At 35.6% G+C, this 27,807-nt stretch overlaps 1 protein-coding gene across 12 annotated transcripts in view; it reads right to left on the reverse strand.

The window, feature by feature from the left end:
* Window positions 1–27,807, reverse strand: part of BTBD10 (BTB domain containing 10) — a 75,292-nt gene that overhangs the window by 32,111 nt on the left and 15,374 nt on the right. For 3 of the 12 annotated variants that reach the window (XM_070383967.1, XM_070383975.1, XM_070383968.1), the window contains exons 2-3: window positions 21,427–21,502; window positions 17,683–17,839 (exon numbers count right to left, since the gene is read on the reverse strand). The exons of 2 other annotated variants lie outside the window; for them this stretch is intronic. In XM_070383967.1, the coding sequence (XP_070240068.1) occupies window positions 17,683–17,783 (101 nt within the window). In that variant the 5' untranslated portion in view covers window positions 17,784–17,839; window positions 21,427–21,502. Of the gene's footprint in view, window positions 1–17,682; window positions 17,840–21,426; window positions 21,506–27,807 lie in introns of all 12 variants that reach the window. 7 more of the 12 variants (XM_070383970.1, XM_070383971.1, XM_070383974.1 and 4 more) reach the window with 5 other exon arrangements.

Raw genomic sequence — 27,807 nt, forward strand, 5'->3', positions numbered from 1 at the left:
TTCTTAACTCATTTTATGAGGCCAGCATTACCCAGATACCAAAACCAGAGAAAGATATTACAGATAATATCTGTAAGATAAAACTACAAACCTACAACCTTCAGAACATAGATTCAAATATGTTCAACAAAATTTTAGTAATTTGAATACAATATACAAAACAGTCAATACATCATGATCTATAGATTTTTGTATCAAAAATGCAAGATTGGTTAAATATTCAAACATCAATCAATATAATTCACCATATTAACACATTAATGAAAAACTTGTATCTCAATATGCAAAGAAATTACATTTAACAAAATCCAAAATCCATTCCTGATTTAAAAAAACAAACGGTGGGAATGCAAACTAGTACAGCCACTATGGAGAACAGTGTGGAGATTCCTTAAAAAACTGGAAATAGAACTGCCTTATGATCCAGCAATCCCACTGCTGGGCATACACACTGAGGAAACCAGAAGGGAAAGAGACATGTATACCCCAATGTTCATTGCAGCACTGTTTATAATAGCCAGGACATGGAAGCAACCTAGATGCCCATCAGCAGATGAATGGATAAGAAAGCTGTGGTACATATACACAATGGAGTATTACTCAGCCATTAAAAAGAATACATTTGAATCAGTTCTAATGAGATGGATGAAACTGGAACCTATTATACAGAGTGGAGTAAGCCAGAAAGAAAAACACCACTACAGTATACTAACGCATATATATGGAATTTAGAAAGATGGTAACAATAACCCTGTGTACGAGACTGCAAAAGAGACACCGATGTATAGATCAGTCTTATGGACTCTGTGGGAGAGGGAGAGGGTGGGGAGATTTGGGAGAATAGCATTGAAACATGTATAATATCATGTATGAAACGAGTCGCCAGTCCAGGTTCGATGCACGGTACTGGATGCTTGGGGCTGGTGCACTGGGACGACCCAGAGGGAGGGTAGGGGAGGGAGGAGGGTTCAGGATGGGGAACGCGGGTATACCTGTGGCGGATTCATTTCGATATTTGGCAAAACTAATACAATATTGTAAAGTTTAAAAATAAAATAAAATTTAAAACCTGTTTTAAAAAACAAACAAACAAACAACAACAAAAACCCTCAATAAAATAGGAATACAATGGAATTTCATCAGCTGGATAAAAGATATTCATGGAAAACCTACAACCAGCATTATACTTAGTGGTCAAAGACCAAATGCTCTCCACCTAAGACCAGGAACAAGACCAGGATGTCCACTTGTACCATTTCTCTTCACCCGCGTACTCAAGAGTCTAGCCAGAGCAATATGGCAAGAAAAAGATATAGAAGGCGTCCAGATTATAAAAAGAAGCAAAACTGTCCTAATCTACAGAGAAGATAATCATCTTTTATAGACTCTAGTACAAAAAAGTTACTAGAACTAAAGAGTGAGTTTACTATGGTCACAGAAGATCAATATTCAAAAGTAAACAATATTCCTATATACTAGCAACAACAATCAGAAATCTAAATTTTAAAAACAATATCATTTAAAAAAGCAAAACCTAAAATGACCTAAATGTTTATGAACAGGTGACTGGATAAACAATTTGTGGTATACCATACAACGGAATACTACTTAACAACAGTAAGTATGAACTACTGATGCAAGTTATAACATGGATCAAGTACAAAATTATTAAGCTCAGTGAAAGAAGAGAAATACCATTCCTTCCCCAAATATGATACATTTGTATCAAATTCTAGGCAATACAAACTAATGTCTTGTGTCAGAAAACAGATTGGTGGTTTGTCCAGGCATGGAGTGTGGGAGTTCGAAGAAGAAGGAGGAAAAAAAAGCTTACAAGGAAATTTGCATGTGAATGATTTGTTCACTACCCTGATTGTGATGAGGTTTCATAAGTGCATACATACATCAAAACTTACCAAACTATACACCAAAACTGGCCTCTTATCCAAACACAGCCCAATTAAGACTACTCTTCCAGGAAACTGCTACTTAATCATTTCAATTACACACAAGTAAAAAAAAGTCATGCTTTTCTTGTCCTATTAAATTATAAATTATCTTTCACTAAACTACATAGATTCTTGCATCCCCCTCTTAAAATGGTTCATGTTCTCATGAAACCAGAAGTTTTTCTACCATCAGACTAAAAAACAACTACCATCTCCAACTGATCACCACTTGAAAATCTCACAGATCAAATTTATTATCCAATAATGTTAATACAGAACTCAAATAAGAATCCTTAACCATGAATCCTCTAAGATCACAATTTTTATTAACTAAGAAATAATGCTTCCAGCCGAGAGCCCATGCTCCACAATGAGTGACGGCAATGAGAAGACCATGCACAGCTAGACACTAACCCCTCATCACAACTAGAGATGGCCTACGTGCAGCAACGAAGACCCAGTGCGTCCATAAGAATAAATAAAATTTTTTTAAAAAAGAATGATTCCAGCACCTCTAGATATGTAAACAAACCCATCTTAAATACAAACCCTAATATTTTTTTGCAAAAAAAAAGTTTCATTTTTAAAATTTACAACTTTATGAGCTTCTGACTTCATCTTATACCAACCTTCACTTAACATCAAAATCAATAGGCAGTAAGTCTCTCCAAAGTTTTTAAATCTTACTAAAATAGTCACCCTCGGAAGCAAGTATCTATTTATATCAAACTCTGGAATATTAATTTCATATGAATTTCCACATGTGACTTTGCCACCTAATTTGTTAAAAAATTCTCTATATATATAAAACTCCAATGATAGGCAGGTTCCTAACAAAGAGAAATTTTAGGGTCTCTATCATTTTGTACAGTGAAATGGTGGATTCCTACAGGGGTTGGAGGTAATAAAACTAAAGTAATATATAGAGAGAAATTTTTAAATACAACAATATTGCAAAGTTTATAACAAAACCCATGCCACTCTCAGAATGGATAATGTGTGGCACATACATACAATGGAATACTACTCAAAAATTAAAAAAAAAAAAAATGAACTCTGACACGTTCAACAAAGTGGTACATATCTCAAAGGCATTACGCTGAATGAAAAAACCCAAACCCCAGAGTTTACATACTATCTGATTTCATTTACATATTATTCTCAAAATAGCAAAATTACAGTGATGGAAAACAAATCAGAGGTTGCCAGAAGTTAGGGACGGGGAAAGGGTAAGACTCTAAAGGGGCAGCATGAAAGTTTCTTCATGGTGATACAAAAGTTCTGCATCCTGATTGTGGTGGTAGTTACACAAATCTGTATGTGATAAAAACATCACACAGAATATATACCAGAAAAAGAGTACATATAAAAACCGATGTCTGTAGTCAGTTACAGAATTGTATCAATGTCATTTTCCTAGTTTGATACTCTTAAGTGAGATGTTATCATAGAGGGAAGCTGGATGAAGAGTACCCAGGAACTCACAGTACAATTTTTTTAACTTCTTATAAAATAAAAAATTTTCACAGTAAGTTTAATAAACATAAACAAAAAGGCAAAACACAATGTAGAGACAGAAAAAAACCTATAATCAATAAACTCAGTGCTATTAACAAATGTATCCATAAAACAAGGACAGGAATTATTTAATTAAGAGAATAAAAAAGAGTTCTTAGCTATTTTTGAAAGTTAGAAGAAGGCCGAAAGAAAAAACTGGTAATAAAAGAAATAAAAAATGAAAGTGAAAGGATGAGAATAGAGGAAGGCACTCAATATTCAAATAATATATGTTCCACACAGAACAGACAAAAGAGGGGGGTTATCAAAGAAATAATACATGAAAAATTTCCAAAAATAAATATTATCAGCACTGCTGCTAGAAAATTATTGCAACAAATACACAAAACTAAAATATCTACAAAGTGAATGGTACTCACTTACGTATGAACCCCTTATGTAGTACACACATGGGATATACAACCTTACATGATATCACTGGAATTATCTTTAAATACTTCCAGCAACACCATATCCTGGTGCATCTTATTAATGTTTGCTGAATTTAGCTGAAATTTCAGGATATATAACATCTAAGCATTTCCCATGTCAACTGTTTTTTCCTTGTCAAATACTTCCATGTGTATGTATTTGTGTCTGTAGAGATACAGATACAAAGCTTTACAGTTTATGAGATGTTTTAAACATCTTTTAAAAATGCACCATTTTTCTTAAAAACAAGATAAGCATCTTTGTAAATTTCATATTAGATGTTCCCATCCATTTTTTAATTAGTTTGTCCATATTAAAGAAGCAATATTATTTTGAGGGAAAAAAAGGTGTTTCTATTACTATGTTCTATATTATGTTTTAGATTTATTAACTAAACCATTTAAATGATCTTATATTAATATATTTTAAGCAATCAATTTGCATATGATTTTTACAAGCATTTTTAATGTTAGGTGAAGAGTTTGCAAAGCCAAATTCAACCCATTATCTCATTTTATAAATAAAGTTTTATTAGAACACAACCATGTGCATTAATTTACATATTGCTTATGGCTGCTCTCATTCCATAATGGCAAAACTGAGTGATTTTGACAGTCTCTGTAGCCTACATGGCCAAAAACATTCACTATCCAGCCTTTTGCAGAAAACTCTTTGCTGATCCTCACATTAAGTGTCAGCAACTGTGATGACATAAGAAATGCAATTAAACTTTTAAACCTATTTTCAACAAGTTTAATGCAAATTTCTCTCCCTTCTTTTCCCTTTTTTTTCCGTTTGCCTTTTCTATAAGCTTTTTGTTCTTCTTAATTTATGGTCAGTTTCCCAAGAAACAAAAACTAATCACTGAAAAGGCAGTTCTCAACTGAAGAAGGCGTTATGCTCTAAAAGGCTATCTGTTAGTATGTTGTTTGATGCATACTGTCCATAAATATTTTAAACCATACTTAAGTCCCAGATTCTCCCCTCCTCCCCTGCCGCCAAAAGACAAGAAATACAGCTCAAGAATAGTTTTAATACTAGTCTTTCTCTTCTTAAAATCTCACTGTCAGACACGTCAGCAACTCTAGTGAGACAGAAGCAGCAGCAATAGCAAGGGAGCCTTATATACTGTTGTATGACCACTCTAAGAGTATGTTTTCTTTGAAGTGAAATGAAGACCTAGATCCTAAGAATTCTGACAGAAAAGGAACTCTTTTTTTTTCCGTATGAAAAGATATTTATTGATATTTCAAGCCAATTTTATAGCTTGAAAAGTTCCAGATACTCATTTCCCCCACCCCCCAGCTTTTTCTAGATTCTATAGATCCCTCTGTCCAGAATGTATTAACTGATTTTTTTTAAAGCACTGTCACTGGAAAAGGAACTCTCACTGGTCAAACATTTAACACTTTACTATCAAGGTGACTGTCAGCTTTCCTAACTGACAAAAATTATTTTCATGCAGACAGTGACAGAGGTTTCTTTTGACTTTAAAATAAAGGTTTCTTTTGACAGAGGTTTCTCAGATTTTGAACTTTTTTTAATAAAGGAAGATGTTGCTAGGAAAGAACCTCTCCAAAATGATGAGTCTCTGAAAAGAAGTTATCTAATTGTTATATTGCTAATTTTTTTACTTCTAAAAAATAATCATGGTTTTAATTCATCAATAAAGCATTAGGTACTTGCAACATACAATAATTATACCCCATAATAACTAAAATTATTCTTACTCTCTCCTCTAGCAATGCTTTTAAGTTTTATCATGCAGTCATTCTACCAAATATTCACTGAATATCTGTTATATGCTACTTATTATTCTAGCCATGGTGGATATAAATCAAAGTCTCTGCCCTTAAAATTTAAACATTTAAGTGTACAAAAACACAGAACATATATAATAAATATATTAAATATCATATGCTGGTAAATGCTATGAGGAAAAATAAAGCAGAGTTAACAGGACAGAGTCGTCATTTTCAGGTGAGAGGTTCTAGTTCACACAGTGGCCAAAGCAGGACTCTCAGAGGAGAAGATGTCTAAGCAAAGACGAAGTAAAACATAAAACTATGAGACTGAGGGAAGGGTAGATGAAAAAGATCCTGTGCCAAAAGCACTCCTTGGCTTTTTAAAGGCATTCAAGAAGGCTAGGACAGTTGGAGCACAGATAGCAAGAAGGACAGTGTTAAAAGATGAGCTCAGAGATAAGACTAGGACCAGATTATGAAAGACCTTCAAAGAATGTTCAAAGCTTTTTTGTTTTTGATCTGAGTGAAATAGGTACCAATAAAATTTGAATTACATGATCTAACTTTTGTTAGATGAAGCAGACAGTGAAAGAAAGAAGGTAACAGTAGGGTCAGTGGCCATTCTGGAGGCTACCACAAACAATCTAGGCGACAGCCAAAGTGACTTGGACCAGGGCTGTAGCAGTGTACATGGCAAACAGTGGACTAGACTATGTATTCTAAAGAACAAGACTTTGGAATTTGATAGATTAAAAGTAAGAGGTGAGACAGAGGAATCAAGGATAACTCTGATTTTGGCCTGAAAAACTGAAACATTTCAGATTTTGAGTTATCATTCTCCCACATTAGAATAACAGTGGGAGGATTAGGTGTGAAAAGTATAAATGCTTTTTACACACATTAACACTGAAATGTTTATTAGACATCCAAGTGGATGTCTAATACATCCAAATATGGAGTTAGATACACAAGTCTAAAGTACAGGGAAAAGTCCAGGTTAGAGATAAAAATTGGGGAATTAAAAACCATTATATACTTTGTATTCTCAAGCCCTACCATAAAAATTATAAAATATTTCTGAAAAATTGATAATCACTATGATCACAGATCACACACAGATCATGATCACAGACTTGTCATGCAAACAGGCTTGCATAACTCTATGAAGCTATAAGCCATGCCATGCAGGGCCACCCAAGAGGGACAGGTCATACTGAAGGGTTCTGACAAAATACGGTCCACTGGAGGAGGGAATGGCAAACCACTTCAGTATTCTTGCCGTGAGAACCCCATGAACAGTATGAAAAAGCAAAAGACATGACACCAGAAGATGAGCCCCCCAGGTTGGAAGGTATCCAATATGCTACTGGGGAAGAGCAGAGGGCAATTACTAACAGCTCCAGAAAGATTGAAGAGGCTGGGCCAAAGTGGAAACGACACTCAGCTGTGGATATGTCTGCTGGTGAAAGTCTGGCCTTGGAGTAAAAATGAAGTAGGGCAAAGGCTAACAAGAGTTTTGTCAAGAGAACATGCTGGTCATAGCGAACATTCTTTTCCAACAACACAAGAGATGACTCTACACATGGACATCACCAGATGATCAATACTGAAATCAGATTGATTATATTCTTTGCAGCTGAAGATGGAGAAGCCCAATACAGTCAACAAAAACAAGACCTGGAGCTGACTGGTTCAGATCATGAGTTCCTTTTTGAAAAATTCAGGCTTAAATTGGAAAAAGTAGCAAAAACCACTAGGCTATTGAGGTATGACCTAAATCAAATCCCTATGATTATACAGTGGAGGTGAAGAAACAATAGATTCAAGGGATTAGATCTGGTAGACAGAGTGCCTGAAAAACTATGGAAGGAGGTTCCCAATATTGTACAGGAGGCAGTGACCAAAACCATCCCAAAGATAAAGAAATGCAACAAGGCAAAGTGGTTGTTTGAGGCGCCTTTACAAATAGATGAGAAAAGAAGAGAAGCAAAACGTAAAGGAGAAAGGAAAAGATATACTCAACTGAATGCAGAATTCTAGAGAATAGCAAGGAGAGATAAGAAGGCCTTCTTAAATGAACAATGCAAAGAAATAGAAGAAAACAATAGAAAGGAAAAGACTAGAGATCTCTTCAAGAAAACTGGAGATATCAAGGGGACATTTCATGCAAGAATGGGCACGGTAAAGGACAGAAACAGCAAGGACCAAGCAGAAGAGATAAAGAAGAGATGGCAAGAATACACAGAACTGTACAAAAAAAGGTCTTAATGACCCACACAACCATGATGGTGTGGTCACTCACCTAGAGCCAGACATCCTGGAGTGTGAAGTCAAAGCTAGTTGAGGTGATGGAATTCCAACTAAGCTATTTAAAATCCTAAAAGATGATGCTGTTAAAGTGCTGCATTCAATATGCCAGCAAATTTGGAAAACTCAGCAGTGGCCACAGAAATGGAAATGGTCAGTTTTCATTCCAATCCCAAAGAAGGGTTATGCCCAAAAATGTTCAAACTATTATACAACTGTGCTCATTTCACATGCAAGTAAGGATATGCTCAAAATCCTTCAAGGCAGGCTTCAGTAGTATGTTAACCAAGAACTTCTAGATGTACAAGCTGAATTCAGAAAATGCACAGGTACCAGAGATCAAATTACCAACATTCGTTAGACTGTAGAGAAAGCAAGGGAATTCCAGAAAAAAAAAGTCTGCTTTATTGACTATGCTAAAGCCTTTGACTGTTGTGGATCACAACAAACTGGAAAATTCTTCAAGAGATGGGAATACCAGACCACCTTACCCATCTCCTGAGAAGCCTGTATGCAAGTCAAGAAGCAACAGTTAAAACTGGATATGGAACTGAACTGGTTCAAAATTGGGAAAGGAGTACAACAAGGCTGTGTATTGTCACCCAATTTATTTAACTTCTACGCAGAGTACATCATTTGAAATGCTGGGCTGGATGAACCACAAGCTGGAGTCAAGACTGCAGGGAGAAATATCAACAACCTCAGATACGCAGATGATACCACTCTAATGACTGAAAATGAAGAGGAACTAAAGAGCCTCTTGATGAGGGTAAAAGAGGAGAGTGAAAAGCTGGCTTGAAACTCAACATTCAAAATACTAACATCATAGCATCTGGTCCCATCACTTCATGGCAAATAAAAGGGGACACAGGTCAGATCTCTGATTGTGGAACTAAGATCCTGCATGTCTTTCAGTTGCAGAAAAGAGGAGGGGAAGAGTTCCTTTTTTAAGACCTTGGGAGCATCTTTTTCTACTAAAAAGTAAAACCAATAGAAAAAATATATGAAGTACAAATACAATACTTAGTTTTAGAAATATTTATCATATGACCATGAATATTTTAACAAAGCTTACTTTCACAAACCAAGATTCTAGAGAGAAATCAAAGCAATCCCACACTCACTCATTTTCAAATGGCCTTTTTTTGGGGGGATGGGGGCTGTACAGCATGTGAGATCTTAGTTCCTTGACCAGGGATCAAACTCGCACCCCCTGCACTAGAAGCATGGAGTCTTAACCACTGGATCACCAGGGAAGTCCCCCAAATGGCCTTTTGAAAACACAAACTAACTTGTTCCATTAAATTCCCTCCTCCTATGCTTCATACTAAAATTTTAAGTATTAAAAGAATTAAAATTTAAAATCTGAACTACACTGCAATTAGATTGATAAAATTAAAGACTAAAACCAAATGCTCAATGAAGGGCAAACCATTAACCCTCTGGTTGAGAACCATTGTCTTTATTCTATATTCTAGGACCAAATAACAACAACAATGCTAACATTTGAGCATTTAGAATATGTCAGGCACAACAGTGAGCACTTTACACATATTTTCATTTAATCCACAAAACCATCCTCTTTTCACAGTTGAGAAAATGACGGTTTAGAGGCTAAATAACTTACCTAAAGTCATGTAGCTAAGCAAGTGGCAGGTCTGAGATGTGACCTAAGAAGCACAACTTTAGGGTTCATGCTTTTAACCTTAACCAAGTCTGACTCAAACGTGAGTATAGTTTCTTTTCCAAATGACAGTTCTTCACATATTTGAAGACAACTTCACATATTGAAGACACAACTCTTATTGTGAGATTCCTTAACATCTATCACAGTTGCCCCCAAGACCTCTGAATTTTCAGTTTCCTAAGCTGATAAGGCATCCAATTTACTCACATCCTTCCTTCTGAATTTACACAGAACTAAAGACAATACTTTGGTGTAATGAAGTGGCTCTAACCTTCTTTCCCATTCATTACGATGGTTTCTAAGGGGGTGGTGGTAGGGGAAAAGATGGGATGATGGCAGCCATACTGTACTTTTGTTTTATATCAAGTTTATTGCCAACAACTACCCCTCAAGTCTTTTCCAAATGTGATGCTATAAAGTCCTGCTAACAATATATATTTGCTTTTCAGTTCTTACTTAGATTCTTCAAAAGTTCATTTTAATTTAGTTCAACAAATCAGATTTGGAAATCACTTTGGATCATTAGCTTTTTATTTACTATCCTTTCTTCACTGTTACCTATAAATTTAAGAATTTTCCTTCTCCATAAGCAATAAGACAAACCAATGAACACAGCCACCTTCTAAGATCAATAACCTCTGAACATTGACCTTCAAAATGAAAACTGTGTTGATTAACACAATCCACTAATGGTTAACTCATTTTTCTTCACCCAAGGGGAGATATATATATAAAGACTTCACCAAAAACTAAGTTATAATGAAGTTGAAGTACAAATACATTTTGCTACTAAACTACCAACTGCATCAGAGAAAAATTAAAGTTGTTTTGACAATCTATTTTTAGCAAACCCATTCTGGATAATTTTTAACCTGTTCTTTCCTTCAAGTTAGTCATAAACTATCTTCTGTTTTTTACTCTAAAATCTACTATCTTTTTCAAAATCAGGCCTAGGATCTCCCATCTTTTAGTACTTCTTGTATTCTCCTGAAACTCTTTAAAGACTACAAATAATATCAATAATTTTAAGATTTTACAGTCAGGTTCTTTTTTAACTATAAGATGTTCCAAAAGACAATTCATTGAACCAGATGCATTACCTATCTCTATATTAATGGTGGTTTCATTCTTTACTAGAAATGTCTTTGCTATTATTATTGATGATGGTGGTAGTTTGCTCTTCCTTTCTGCCAAAGAAGCTCCTAAATAAGAGTTGATGGATTTTTTTTTCTTGTCTCATTCCCATTCACTATTATTACACTTTCATTGATAACCTTTTGCAAGTGTAACATAAGAAACTCTTTTGGCTGGCCATAGCATTTTTAAAAAGTCTCAGCTCATCTGAGCTCTCGTTTCCTTGATGTTTAAAAAATATTTTCTATACTTTATTATGGCAATCTTATTTGCTCTGTTTTAAAAAATGTGCCTATCTTTAAAGAATTCATTGTATAATCACATTAAGGATCTTTTTCCTTCTGAAAAGTATCAAAATTGTATTTTTACTGAACTCCTTAAGATATTCTTCTTTTTTAGAGAAATTTACGCTGTGAAATCAAACTGATCTTTTATCAAGAACCAGAAAAACTCAAATTCAATAAATTACAAAACATGTATACAGAAAACACTATGTAATTCTTAAGAATTATGCTATAGAAGACTACCCTGTGACACAGGGAATGTTCCTGATTAAGTTTGCTTTTCATTAAAAAAAAAAAAGGGGAGGGGGGTTATATAACAGTACATGTAGTAATATCCCTAAATCATTTTTAAGTGTATACATGTGAATTTACATTTTTATATATACACAGGAAAAAAAGGTTATATACAAAAATATTTAAAGTTTTTCTTTTGATAACATTTGTATTTTATTCTATGTGCTTTTCTTTATCTATCAAATTTATGTAATAAATATGTATTACTCTTATAATAACACAGGCATTATCTTTTTAAAAATCAGCCAAACTAGAGAAAAAAATATTCTATAAAGTGTATGACAAAAAACTCTAACATGAGACTTCTGCCTTTATAACTTTATACTTAAGCAAGCTTAGAAAAACATTTCTGGACACCAAACCAGAGAGGAAAAAAAAAAAAAGGCCGAAACAAGGTACCTCCAGTTAGTCTAACTAAACAAACAAGTTGTAACAATCGTTCACACTTTTAGAAATTAAATGGGGAAAGTCACAAGAAGGTCCTCACATTTCAAGTAAAAGAATGTTACAAACTACTTAATAACATTTAAAATAATTTTAAAATGTTGTATATCCCCCCAAATCCCTACAAAATGAAGACTCAGTAGGATAGGGATAATGAAGACAAAAGGAAAAATACCATTAATCAAATTATTTTAAATTGTGCCAAAATTTCCTAATAAAGTAAGCAATGTCACCTGTAAAGACTTAAAATCTTATAGGAAGAATAATTGTCTTTATTTAGGAATGTTTTTCTCATTGAAAATCAAATTGCATTATTCTGAAAACTTATCTGATTTACTCTTTCAATAGCAGTATCTAGATCATCTACTCAGAGTCCGTGTTCTAAAAGACTAGAGAAAAAAGTCATCTTCACCAGTTAAAACTTTATCATTCAAATACATTCAGTTCTGTAAAATATATATAAAATGGATCAACTAATCCTTAATTCACCCAAAAGTAAAACTACATTCATCTTCTTCTTTAGGAAATTATTTCAATTATTTCATTTATCTTGAATTTCATTTTCAAATATATAAAAAATATTATTTTAAAATTAGCTTTTCCTTAAATAAAATTTTGTATGACATTCATAAGAAACAAGATCAAACATAATGCATTCTCAAGTTAAATGACGATTCTACTAAGACTTTAAATGAAATAGGAAACAAAGCCTCAAATCCATGAAAATAATAAAAACACACACTATTTTAAATAACGTGCCATTAAACTGACAATCAAGACATATGATCTTTAACATTCAAAAACATAAATGATCATAATGAAACAAAAGCCAAACATATCTCTCTCCACCTCTCTCATATTTATAAGTCTATAGAATTATAACCCAGCATATTATCATGTAATAAATGAATACACACCTTACTTTAGTATATGCCAAGGCAGACACACAAAAACAAGAAAAAAATTTTGAAATCAGAGTATAAAGGGACTCTGCTTTTTCAAACAATGCAGCACTGAAAGCCAGGTCAGCATCCTTGGGCATTACTAGGAAACTTTAGCACATCTGATATTTCCATCATCTTCAGAATTCCTCTGAACAATGAAAAAATTTCCCAGTCCCCTACCTCACCTATCTACAGACTTCCTTTAGCTTTCCTCCCTCTACTGTGTAATAATGCTATTGCAGTTATTTTGGCCTTAAATATTCAGAGATACAACCCCCGCTTTGTATTAATTCAGTTCATTTTCTCACAGACACTGACTCAGCCGTGGGTTGTGCAGCACTGACGTTTCTAACCAAACAGCATCGTGTGAGCTGTGATCATCCCTTTTCTCCATCTCTGTGCAGTGATTGGATATTGTAATTGATAGACAGGATGAAGAAAACTCAGGAGATGAGGGTTAGTGATATGTAGATATGTTGCCAAATACCATCTGTAAAGCTAATTCTAGCTCTGCCAGCTTGCCAGGTTTTAGAAAACTAGGATGCAGCTAACTTTCTTTTTTCCTTTCAATATTTTATTGTGTACCTTTTCTGGGCAATAAAGCTTCTCTTTGAAACCAGAGAGAAAATATTATCTGTACTTAAAGGACTCACTAAAAGAACTACTCTTTAAAGCAACCCAACTTTTCCATTTCTAAACTGCTGCTAGGACTAAAGAGCAACTTAAAAAGGAAACTGGAAAGCTCAGTCTTCATGCAGAAGAAAGGAGCATGCGTACTTCTATGTGGGAATGAACCCTTGCGGCAAAGTCTGATATTGAATGTATGATGCATTTATCTTTAGTAACCTGAGCAGACTGCAGATCTGAGTTTTAAATAGCTGTATTCGACCCAATTCAAATATGCAAGAGCTTTTAGCATGTTGTCACTCTAGGGCATTTTAACATTAGTTATATAGAAAAGGTGCTCTTTCTTTTTCCTTTTTAAATAGCAAAAACTCTTCTAATTTATAATTTAAAGAAAGGTGTCACAATTCAGGCCAAATAAACTTCAACTGAAATAATCTTTAACTTCTCAGCAAGCTACCAAACTCCTCAATATAAGTAATAACTATACAACTACTAGTCAGAAAGAAAAGTTGAGTAATTTTTCAACTAATTTATTTGTATGCACCTGCAGAGGAATCATAGGGACCCTGAATTTCATCCATGTCCAGATCAGCTTCCCTGTCTTGTCTTTTATATCAGTGTTATACCTATGAAATCTACATTCAAAGAAACTTCACAAAAGAAAAGTATTATTTAGTTAGTTAGTTCAGTCGCTCAGTCGTGTCTGACTCTTTGCGACCCCATGAATCGCAGCACACCAGGCCTCCCTGTCCATCACCAACTCCTGGAGTTCACTCAGACTCACGTCCATCGAGTCAGTGATGCCATCCAGCCATCTCATCCTCTGTCGTCCCCTTCTCCTCCTGCCCCCAATCTCTCCCAGCATAAGAGTCTTTTCCAATGAGTCAACTCTTTGTATGAGGTGGCCAAAGTACAGGAGTATTATTAGGTATTATTAATTGTATTAGGTAAAAGAGAAATCCTAATTCGATATTCACCAAACCCTCAAACCTCCAACATAAGCATATGAATATAGTAATTACTATTGCTACTTCTATAATTCAAGAAATGTATTTTTATCCTTGCCAGTTAGGAAAAGAAGAGGAAAAAAAAAAAAAATCAAAGGAAAAGGATTTCAGAAAGCAGGCTATTCCAATATGTGAAAAGATAACTTTTTAGAAAAACTGCAAAAACTGAATCAATAAATATGCTTATTTCTTTATTGTTAAAGTCTAAGTGTTTTTAGTTCCAAAATTCACATACTGATACGATATTTGTAGGTGAGGTAATTAGCTCATGAGGGAAGAGCACTTATGAATGGGACTAATACCTTTACAAAAGAGATCCCAGAAAGATCCCTAGTCCCTTCTACACCATGTGAGAACACAGGGGAAAAAAAAAAGTCTGTCTGAAGCAGCAGGCAAGCCCTTACCAGACACCAAATGTGCCAGCGTTTTGATTTTGGACGTCCTAGCCTCCAGAACTATGTGAAACAAATTTCTGCTGTTTATAATATAGTCACCCAGTTTATGGTATTCTGTTACAGCAGCCCTAACACACTGAGCCATTTAGTTTTTGTAGATTTAAATCCCCAATTCTGTTTGAGGTGGCAATGTGAGCACTTATATTTCTCAGTCTCCATGATCTAGAGATGACCATATGACATAGTTCTAACCAATAATTTATAAGCAGATGCCTGCTAGAAATTTTTGAGAAATTTAATTTCCTGATATAAATGAAACCTCTTTCCCATTATCCCTGTCTCCATTCCTCCTTGTCTGGAGGCTGGACATGATGGCTGGAACTGTATAGTAAGCCATTTTGTGATCATGAGGAAACAACAAGAGAAAAATCAAAGATCTTTGACCTTAATATCCTTAAGGATACTAGGTCACTAAGTCTACATCAGGTGATGCCTCCCTGTGGACTTTTGTGTACAAAAAAAATAACACCCTAACTTAAGCCAGTGTTTACTCTGGCTTTTACTCAAATATCCCTAAATAAAATACACAAGATTCAAAAAAAAAAGGATGCAAAAATATGTAGGACAGATGAAACAAAATCAGCCATGAAATGATAACTTGAAGCTGGGGAATGAGTACATAGGGGTTCATTATAACTGTTTTCTCTTATATGTATTTTAAATGCACCAAAATAAGTTACTGATTATTTTTAAAAATAAAAAGAATAAGCAGCTTGTTCATAAATTCCAGCTTTGTAATCTACAAGTTGGGTAGTCTTAGACAAGTTTGTTAACCTCATTTTTTCTATCTGTTAATTGGAGACAATAATACTATTCATAGAGTTCAACCTTCAGATTTAGTCAAGGTAATTTCCAGAAGGTCCTTGGCAGGAATGCCCTCTATGTATCCAATTATCCAAGGATTAGTTCAAGTCTCATTTTTACCTGCTCAGGTTGGTACTGATTTCTTCTCTGAACTCTTATTTTACTACAACTTATTACCACAATTTATTGCCCTCTTGTCCTCTAATTGTTCCATAACTGGATATTAAAGTCTTCCATGATGGTACTGTGATAAACTGCTGAATCTTTCCAGAACTGAGCACAGGTTCTCAACAATACTTGTACTATTAGTTTTTAATACTGCTTAATGAATTTACAATTAATTTTTAAAAACTACCACTTTAAAAAAGTCAAACTGAATTATTTTTTAAAGCATCCTAAGTTATATGTTTATAAGTACATAGGAACAAAAGCTCCCAAAAAGTAAACTGTTTTCCCATGGGCAGATTTTCCATGAATGAAGTTAAAATAAGATCAAGGATTTCCTCATCTTTCCATTAAAAAAAAAATCAATAAATTTGTATTCACGTAAGCAACCAATATTATTGCAATCATATTTAAGAGCACTAGAAAGGTACTGATGTTATAGAAATCAGGAAGAGCTATATCTGTTACTGAAGTTAAATAACAGTAATTTTAAAACTACTGTTTTTAATAAATCTTTCCCACTGTTTTCACATTTGTTTTTTATAAAGCTAACAATAGCTTATTTTTACCTTGTCACCACTTAATATACAATACAGTCTTGTACATCAGAAAAATATTAAGAACTAGCAAGGATAAGTTGAAAATCACCTGAAAAACTGTATATAATATATCAGCTATAAATACAGCCCCACATTTAATGAGATAAAACAAGTATCTCTTTACCTCAAAGACAAAATAAATATCCATGTAAACAGGCTGCAGAAAGAAAACTAGAGCACCAACTGAAGGACACACACACAAAAAAATCAAACCAAAAAACACTCACACCATTGGTGTGAACTTTATAATTAAAATCAGCTAAACATCTTCAACATCTTCATTTTAGACCTCACGACATTAGAAGCCCACAATAAAAAATACATCTTATCAGGAGACTTGAATAGTACTCATCACTCATATTTTCTAGCCATGTATATGGTTTAAAAGTAGCTGAATCATTTCTTTAAAATTACAAAAAGGATTTCAATATCACTGCATGTTTTATTCTTTAAGAAAGGTGGTATTAGTTACCCTAATCAGGAGAATTTTACATTCAAGTAAGTTAAATGCTCAATAATATCCCTCAAGTAAATATTCATAAAGCACAACTCTCTATGAAAACAATGTTTACATACCTGCATTATGTGAGGTTTATGATCCATTAACACCTTAAAATATCAGATCATAAAGTGTTCTAAATGAACTGTTTCTCATTAAGTCACACAGCACAAAAAGAAAGCTTTAAAAATAATATATAAAAGGGCTGAAACTTTTGAACTGAGTTTCACTTAATGCATCAAACTTTAATTGAACCAGGTGAGTTGCAGCAGATAGACTGATTTTACCACTAGGATCAGGATGATAACCCAAACACACACAGTTAAATATGTACAGAGGCAAAGACTGACAAAAGCCCATAAATTATCATATACAATATACTTAGAGCATAAAATAAATTCCTATTAGAGAGTTTTAAATACAAAGAATTAATCTGTCTTGCCAGAGTTCCCAATTAAATTAACTATAGCATTGATTCATGGGGTCAACTAAGGATATTTTAACATTATTTAGAAACAGAAACAAAAATTCATAAAAATACAAATGAGAATTAAATAAACACAAATAAGAAAATTAAAAGGAAGATGTTTCCCTAAAAGCTATTTAAAGAGAAATGCAAATATTCATAGTATTTTGTAAATTGGTCCCCATCCTCTGACAGGCTTTGCCACAACCAAACACAGCTTGGTTCTTCATAAAAATCAATTTTAGCAGAGTTCTGATATGTGAAATACATATTTTCTACCTACCTTGAATGTTTATAAAGTTTACGAGGTCTACTATGCAATTTCCGATCCCAGTTCTCTGGATCACTGGAGTTACTGTCATAGGGATGAGGCCGTCCTGCCATCCCACTGCAAGCTTCCTCACACTACTGCTCTGAAAGCACACATGTAGACCCACAACCTACATAAGAGAGTAGTGTTGGCCTTTAAATCTATTCCATGCAGAATCAATAGTCACAGAATTGCATATATTTTCTGATATTATTGTGATTTTTTTAAGTGATTAACAGGATTATTAAACATCAGACACACAAAATGTCACAAATCAGATTCAAATAAACCTTACATCTCTTTAGGTACTTTTCATTTGATTATCTGATTAAATGTGTTATTCCTGTACAACATTTTAACAATATGCCATTTGTATTTAGCAAATATACTTAACTGCAATTTTAGTACCTTATGCCTCATGTTTCCAAACATTAATATAGAACCAAAAAGACAAAAACAGTTCCACAAAAGAATAATTCTTTTAGACAAAATTTCATTTGGAATACACTTCTTAATTACTTAAAGTTTACGATGCTTAACAAAACACCTAGTAAGCTGACAATGTTGTTATTTCTTAAACCAAGTTAAAGACCATGAATAAAAATTTAATATTTGTTCAAAACTAAAAGTATGTAAACATCCTAATGTTTCCTTACAGTGCAATTATCAAAAAACATTTTATCAATGATTCATGTATTTTATGCCTTTTCATATGTAAGGCTTATGACTGTTAGTGCTACTACAGTCATCTGAAATTATAAGAAAACTCATTTAACAATAGCTTTACAAAATACCTGAACTAAGTATATTCACTATCCAATTTAATCTTCACAATCAACTTACAAAGGTGGCATTATACTCCCCAAAACAGAAGAGAAAAGAGTTTAGTAACTTTGCCAAAGGTCACAATGCTGGTAAACGGCAAGATTCTAAAGAACAATGAGAATGTATAACTATACAGAATAAAGTCTTGATACTGAAAGATGGAAAAACGCTCAGACTGGAGTATTTTGTTTAAAAATAGTAGGTCAGATTTGACTCAAAGACTGCACAAATACCAAAAGAAAAAACAAATAAGGTTAAATAATTTGAAAAAAAGTCATATAAACTGGATTAGAATCCAGGTTTCCAGACACCCATTCCTGTATGCTTTGTATATACTTTTCTAAGTTGGATTTGACAGAGGAAGTGAGGAGGGAGTTATCCATAAAAGACAAAGGGATGAGAGGTAGTGGGATGGATGCCCACATTCTCCATCAAACAAAGGCAAAGGGAATCCAGAATTGGGGAAATACCGTACCTCACTGAATTGTATAGGTTATTCCAGTACAATTTCACCAAAATTGCCAAAGATAAACTCATGAAAAGTGTTAAGTCTATCGCTGCTGCTGCTGCTGCTGCTGCGTCACTTCAGTTGTGTCCGACTCTGTGTGACCCCAGAGACGGCAGCCCACCAGGCTCCCCCGTCCCTGGGATTCTCCAGGCGAGAACACTGGAGTGGGTTGCCATTTCCTTCTCCAATGCATGAAAATGAAAAGTCTATCTCAGAGCTAAATTAACTATTTTGCTATGTTTTAATTTTCTTCTGCATAGTTACCTAGTACTTTCTTTCTAAAACAATTGAAAAAACCTAATAATACATGAACATATTAATATAATAAATATGTAAATAAAAAGTCAAACAGTGAAATAAAAATAGTAAAGGGGGAAGGAAGAAAATTATACAACAGCTAATTCAAATTCCTCAGCAAATGACACACAATTTGCTTAATACTTCTGGAAAAGAAAATGTTTCCTGAAAGATTGCTGAATGATTAAAAATCAGTCATATATTATATGAATATAAAAACCACAAAATTGTTATGAAAACAAAAAAGACTCATTTGATTTTTTAATCAGAAAAATTAAAATGTATTCATTAAACTTTTTAAACTTCAATTTGGTATTACAGTTAGGTATCTGTACTGAAAAGATGAAGCAAAAGAGAAATGTAAAAAAGAACAAATCAGATAAAAGAGAAATTCAGATAGGAAACAATGGCCACAGATCAAAAGAGACCCAAAAAGTAGAAAAGAATAGTAGGGAAAACTGATAAAGGGGGGAAAGAAAGATGTAGAGGCTTAGCACGATCTGTAGAATGAGATTTAGAGTTTTTTCTCCTTACTGGATGGATAGGTTTTCCCGGAAGCTATCTCAGCTATTAGCATTTCCTTCAAGGGGCACATTAGCTTCTAACCCTTAACTATCTAAGACACACCCTTCTGGAAACCCACAGAAGGCCACTGAGTAAAGTAATAATAAGCCTGGATGTCTCTGGGGGGCCAGTGGTTAAGACTCCATGCTCCCAGTGCAGGGGAAAACTAAGATCCTACACCCCACATGGCAGAGCAAACAAACAAACAAAAAGAATAATCCTAAGCAGCTAGTCGAGGCTATGGTTTTTCCTGTGGTCATGTATGGATGTGAGAGTTGGACTGTAAAGAAGGCTGAGTGCCAAAGAATTGATGCTTTTGAACTGTGGTGTTGGAGAAGACTCTTGAGAGTCCCTTGGACTGCAAGGAGATCCAACCAGTCCATTCTGAAGGAGATCAGCCCTGGGATTTCTTTGGAAGGAATGATGCTGAAGCTGAAACTCCAGTACTTTGGTCACCTCATGCGAAGAGTTGACTCATTGGAAAAGACCCTGATGCTGGGAGGGATTGGGGGCAGGAGGAGAAGGGGACGACAGAGGATGAGATGGCTGGATGGCATCACCGACTCGATGGACGTGAGTCTGAGTGAACTCCGGGAGTTGGTGATGGACAAGGAGGCCTGGTGTGCTGCGAATCATGGGGTCACAAAGAGGAGGACACGACTGAGCGACTGAACTGAAGCCATGGGAGACACTGATTAAAAAATACAACCCCAAGGAATGAATAAGGTAAATTTTGACTCATATTTTCCACTATTTTATAGTGGGTAGCACGTATCTAGTAGCAAGAAAATATCAGTATGTATTCCTAATCAAGCCTACTGAAATTAACAACATGTATATTGCAGCCAGCCACAAGAAAGTAAAGAATGTTCAGATGAAGACTACTGAAAAAGTCAATTGAAAAATCATATTTACATTTCATTTGTTAATAAAACTTGAGTATTAGCATGTGAAGGATTTCACCCCCACTTCTCATTCCCAATAGTAAGGGTACAAACATATAAATGAAGATGGAAAAAAATATACCTGTGTTTGCCTACACATGTTAGCATATTTTTAAATACTACATATTTAACTAGAAATAGATAAAAAAGCAAATGACATATTAATATTTTCAAATGCTAATCTTTCATATTTTAACCAATCTCTGTGCCATACTCAGTGAAGTTATATTTATCTTATTTCATTTATTCATTCATGCACTTACTGAACACCTAATATGCTAAGAAATTTACAGATGCTAAAGCAAGTTGGATATTGTTGTTGTTGTTTTCTTTTTTTTAATTTTATTTACTTTTGGCTCAGTAGTTGTGGTGCACAGGCCCATCTGCTTCGCCACATATGGGATCTTCCCAGACCAGGGACTGAACCCAAGGTCCCTGCATTGGCAGGAACACTCCCAACCACTGGACCACCAGGGAAGTCCTTTGGACGTTGTTCTTGTGCTCAAAAAGTTCACTGTAGTATGGGAAAAAAATACTCCACTAACAGCTCTATACCACTTACTCCTGTATCTCTCCTACCTGAGTAGTCTTGTGCCATCACCCCAATTCTTCAACCTCATTAAATCTTGGATGTTCTTTGGGATTCCATCTTCATCTGCTAGGTCCAGGAAGACAGCAGACAAAGAAATAAGAATCAAACCCTTGAAAACACCATGTTTTACACACAACATATACTGAATCAAAAATCCGGAAGTCATCCTTGACCTCTCCTTTCCTACCATCAAATCTAACTTTAAATTCTTCTTTTGACTCCTTCTTTCTCTTATGAATCATAAGGCTGTTGCCTTCATTTAAATCTTTAACATCTATCAATAAACCTCTTAGTTGACTTCTTTATCTCATTCAATTCCACATTTGCTCTGCTGTAATCACAATTATCTTTCTAAAAACTTTAAATGGCTCTTTATTTCCTGATCTAAATTCTTTACCATAAAAAGTTCTTTAAAATCTAACATTTGCATCCCCAATGTCTACTTCATATTAGGCAAAATAAAGATCTTGTTGGGATCTTGTAATCATCAAAAAATAATTACTAGGTTATTGGAAACAAATAGACAAAACAAATAGACAAAATGTAACAATTCGTTACTATTTTTAGGTATGACAGAAATAATGTAAACTCTAAATAATCTAGAAATAAACTGTACAGAGGATGGATCAACTGGGCCTATTGGTGAAGACATGCATTCAGGACACTGCCAAAAGTCAATTGTGGAAAAAAGTGATTCAATTGCTTCTCCTCTTGGATACTACTATCTTTAAAAAAAAAGGTTGTGGAGGGAACCAGAATCTTTACAACTACAGTATCATAAGTACTCCCTGGACACCACTTCCAGGCATTACTTGATGGCAATGACCCAGAGAAGAGTTTTTAAAAAAAAAATCATGATAGTATATGGATACAATTTATTCTGTCCTTACTATTATCAATGTGCTAGGAAGTTTATATACTTTCTCCTATTTAAAGCTCAAAACAACCCAATATACTACCCTGTTTCATAGGTGAGGAAACGTTAGGGCTAAGATGTGAATCCCAGCCTAACTGAAAGCCCATGTTCTTTCCAACATAATAAGCGAAGTACACAGAAGTTCGTATATTTGCTCCTTATTGCTAACAGATGTAGCTTTTTAACGGCAGCCATCTTGTGGCTTTTCCCAAACTACTGAGATCTCACTCTAAATAGGGCACTACACAAGAGCTTTTCTGTTAAGTGAAATTGTTTTTATCTCTCAAATTTTGCAAACAAAGTAATTCAAGTGAGGTGTTTATTGGAGAGGAAGACCTTATAGAGAAAGAAACCAGTGAAGAGAACAAATCACACCATGATACCAGGGGCAGTTACCAAGGACTGTCTTCTGCTGCACAGAAAGCCAAATATCCAGAGGTATAGTGGGAAAGACTGACCAAAAGGCAGTCAAGAAGGCACCTGAGCTAGTAAAATGTCCTAAGGTAACCTTTCCTATGGTGGAAAAGATCAAAAGGAGTGATACCCCACAGGGCAAATGAGTCATTTGAGATTGGTAGACTGAAAGAGCAAACACCTAAACACTGACATATTCAGAGGGGTCTGGAAGTAGGAACAATTTCGGAAGGGCCAGAAACTTGAGGGATCATTTGATGAGATTCCCTCTTATAGGCATAAAAGAGAGACTGTACCATCTTAAAGGCACAAAATACATAATATAGATGTAACTGTGAAAGAAAAAGAACAGGTGGAAAAACTTTTAAAAGAAAAGGAAACAGAGGGATGAAAAGGAACTTCCTGCAAACACAGCTGAGAGAAATGATCATGTAAGTCTCCTGCAAATAATTATTTAAACCTGGATAAAATTTTAATTGTTTTAAAGCATTTTTTGGAAAGTGTCCCAAAATACACAGTAGAAAAAGAAGAGTTTACTCATGAAAAACTCCAACTAGAAGGGAACAGAATCATGAGATCAACTTTTAGTTTTTATATTGAGGGCCCTTCCTATTTGCCAACAGATAAGGTGAAAGGGAAAGGGAAGTCGCTCAGTCGTGTCCAACTCTTCGTGACCCCATGGACTGCAGCCTACCAGGCTCCTCCGTCCATGGGATTTTCCAGGCAAGAGTACTGGAGTGGGGTGCCATCACCTTCTCCAATAAGGTGAAGGCAGTCACAAAGCTCAAAGTGGTAGACAAAATAGTTCAGGGCTCGAAGTGCAGCTAGAAATTTAAGGTAGACTTACCAGGAATGGAAGAACCACAAGAGCATAAAAATCTGAGCATAAACTCTGCTCAGTTAAATTACACATGAATGGGAGGGTGGGGAGGAGACCCCAGGTAGTCTCTACGGTAGACCATAGAAGAATTGAAAGCTGCATGGCTTAAGATCTATATAAGTTTGATGCTTTTTAACCAAATGCATTCCCCAACCATACACAGCCCAAGCAGCAGGAAAGCTGAAGCCCTTACTGGCTTGGAGGTGTCAGAGGACAGAGATTACTACTGGCAGACAAAATAGGTATTAGGAGGAAATCCCCAGAAGTAGGGAACCACAGGGCAGGTGAGCTCCAAAATTTGACTATGAACTCTGCCCAAATTTTTGGCTGACCACCAAATTACACAGGTACAGAGAACCCTACCTTACCCTACTCCCCAGGAGACCAAACTGAAAAAACAAGTAGTTGAAAGAAAAGAACTGAGCACAGGTATCAGCTGCCTCACACAATGTGAGCTTCCCCAACGGTTCATCCGTAAAGAGTCTGCCTGCAGTGCAGGAGACATGGGTTCAGTCCCTGGGTTAGGAAGATCCCCTGGAGAAGGAAATGGAAACCCACACTCCAGTATTCTTGCCTGGAGAATCCAATGGACAGAGGAGCCTGGTGGGCTACAGTCCATGGGGTCACAAACAGTCAGGACACGACTGAGCCACTAACACTTTCCCTTTCACACTGCGTAGGAAACTAAGTTTGCAGATTGAGTCCAGGCAAGTTAATGGTCCGCTAGAACCAAAAAGCCCAACAATTTTCACAAAACACCAAAAATTTCAACCCAAAATTATGAGATTCAAAGAAACAAGACAGTAAAAAGGCAGTCAATAGAAACTGACTCCAAGTGTGTCTGAGGCAGGAGATAGTTGGGCCCCAGAGTAGGCATTTACAACTGACCTCTTGTTTACATTTCTAAGGGCAAGAGAAAGAAGGGCTTCAGGCTGGACACATACAACTAGCCTCCTGTTTACATTTTCTGAGACAGGAGACAGGTGGGCTCCAAGTTAGGCATTTATAATCAGCCTCCTGTTTGCCCTCCGAAATGAAAGCAACAACAGAAACAGGGTAAATAGCCAGGCTTTGTCTCCTGTGGATGACGCAAGATAACAATCATGGCAGGAATACAGAGGGCCTAAACCTTGTTTGAGTAAAGGATCAAAATGCCATATACTTCTGGAACACTCTTGGGTAAGGGAGACACTGCACATGCAGAAAGGCTCCTTGGGGGTCAAAAAGCGGGGAGGGGGCACCACCCCATAAAATCCATAATATGTGATGCTAAGACTGTCCCATAGGCCTTTGGGCTAAAATTCATTTGGAAAAAAGTTGCACGCGCGCATTGGGGAGGGTCCTAGGGCAAAGGCAGGTGTGAAAAAAGAAACCAGATAATTGGCCAAAGGCAAAGACCCAGAAGAACTGCCCTATATAAATGATGTAACCTCCTCTGTACTGCACTCATTAGGAAAGCCGTGCACACTTTTTCTTTCCGGATGTGTCTCTCTGCCTTGTTTCTATCTTAACAGTTTCTGTGTGCTCTGCCATTTGTTGTTATGCTGTGTTTCTAATAATAAACTTTGTACCTGCAATTATGGTTTTGGCCTCTGTGAGAAATGTATTTTTCACTGGGAGCAAGAGCCAGGGAAAAATAGTTTCTAGCCTCTAGCCCTTGCGGGTGTGGTGGCTAGGACTCCTGGTTTTTATCCAGGCTACCCAGGTTCAATTTCTGGCCAGGAAATTAAGATCTTACTTCATGCCACTGCTCACTGATGCCTCTCCAAGATCAGGTCTAGATGTAGGATTTAGCAAATAAAGAGTTTTCAAAGCATATATTATAAATAAATTTAAACAATTTAAGGAAAGTATATTCAAAGTACAGAATAAGAAAATGGCCTTGAGTGGCAGAAAGGTAAGCTTAATAGAGAAGTGAAAACAAAAAAGAAAAAAAAAAAATTCAGCTCTAGCTGAAAAGAACTAAAATGAAAAAATCTAATAGATGGACACAACAGCAGATGGAACTACAAAAAATTCAGGTAACCTGAAAACAGAGCATCAGAAGTCATTCCACCCACAGAATAGAAAGATTAAAGAAAAACAGCTCTGCAAACACAGATGAGACAGCATCTAATGATATAGCACAGAAGTAACTGGAGTCTCTACTAAGATACTCAACAAAATGGAATCTCAAAAGCACTATGGTAAGTGAAAAAAGCAAGACTTACAGCTTCTATACCATATGATTTCATTTATATAACACAGAAAGACAAAACTGTAGGGATTACAGATAAAACAGCCCGAGGTTAGAGTTGAGGGAACTACAGAGGGATAGCACAAAGTAATTCTGGGGGTGATGGAACTATTCTGTATCTGAATTGTGGTGGTGGCAGTTACACAATTGTATGCCTTTGTCAAAACTCCTAAGAACTGCACACCAGAATTTTATTGTATGTAAATTTAAAAAGAAAAAAACAGCAGGAGAGATGTTTAACTAATGCAAGTATCAAATATATTAGCATGACATAATTAAGCTGCTTTCTGATCAAAACCCCCACATCATACTGCCTCTCTTACCATCCTCCCACTGCCATGGAAGACACATACAAATTTTCGATCATAAACACTGGTGAGAATTTTTCTACTTGTGCCACAATAATAAATGACTTACAGAAAAGGTTTTAGAATCAGATAAAACTAAGTTATATGACTTGGTACCAGCTTCTTAACCTCTAAGACCTCAACTTCTTTAAATGTGAAATGATGAAAATACAATTCTCATTACCATCATTTTATCTATTACTAACGTAACTGCCAATCAAATTATTATAAAGAATAAATGAGACAGGACACCTTATATAGTAACACAGTCCTGGGTACCTTGCTGAATTTCTCTTGTAGACTACCTATTACAAATTTTGCATAATATTTCATTAGTTCATTCATGACTTTCTATTTGCCTTTTGAGATCACTGGAAACGAGAATTCCCAGACAGCTGCTAAGCATTTATTGAGCATCTGTAATGTGCTAGATGATTGGAATAAAAAGAGGAATATGATATCATAGTTGGTAACAGTTTAGGAGCTAAATCAAAACCTTACATTGTTCCTATAGTAACTATGATGTAAAACAAATATTTCACTCTTAGCTTAAAAAAGCACATTGCAATCTCTGGAAGAATAGACCAATTACCCTAGTTTCTAACCTCTGTGAAAACTCCTTCAGTTATTTTTAATCAGAATATTCTTGCTGTATCCAAGAAGCTTAAAGTTTTTTAATTTTTTCTCTCAATGAGATGTAACAGCCTCCTTGCTACATAACAAATTATCACAAATCCAGTGGCTTACAACACCATCTTAGCTTCTGTGGATTAGGAATCCAGTATAGTTTAGCGGGGTCTCCTACAAGGCTACAACCCAAGGTGTCAACTATAACTAAATTTTCATTAGGAGGTTCAACGGGGGAATGATCCACTTCCAAGGTTACTGAGATTGTAACAAATTGATTTCCTTATGGCATGAAGATTCAAAGCCAGTGATGCAGAGATAGGAAGTCTGCTAGTAAAATGGAGTCTTATGTAACAATTAGGGAAGTAACTTTACATTCAGTTCAGTCTCTCAGTCACCTCCAACTTTTTGCAAACCCAGGGACTGCAGCACACCAGGCTTCCCTGTCCATCACCAACTCCCAGAGCTTACTCAAACTCATGTCCATTGAGTCAGTGATTAGATTACCTTTAGCATATTCTTTTGGTTCAGTTCAGTTCAGTTCAGCCACTCAGTCATGTATGACTCTCTGCGACCCCATGAGCCGCAGCACACCAGGCCTCCCTGTCTATGACCAACTCCCAGAGTTCACCCAAACTCACGTCCATTGAGTCGGTGATGCCATCCAGCCATCTCATCCTCTGTCATCCCCTTCTCCTCCTGCCCCCAATCCCTCCCAGCATCAGAGTCTTTTCCAATGAGTCAAACTCTTCGCATGAGGTGGCCAAAGTACTGGAGTTTCAGCTTTAGCATCATTCCTTCCAGAGAACACCCAGGACTGATCTCCTTTAGAATGAATGGACTGGTTGGGTCTCCTTGCAGTCCAAGGGACTCTCAAGAGTCTTCTCCAACAGCACAGTTCAAATTCATCAATTCTTCGGCGCTCAGCTTTCTTCACAGTCCAACTCT

This window comes from Bos mutus, chromosome 15 (assembly GCF_027580195.1).
Source record: "Bos mutus isolate GX-2022 chromosome 15, NWIPB_WYAK_1.1, whole genome shotgun sequence".
Taxonomy (NCBI): domain Eukaryota; kingdom Metazoa; phylum Chordata; class Mammalia; order Artiodactyla; family Bovidae; genus Bos; species Bos mutus.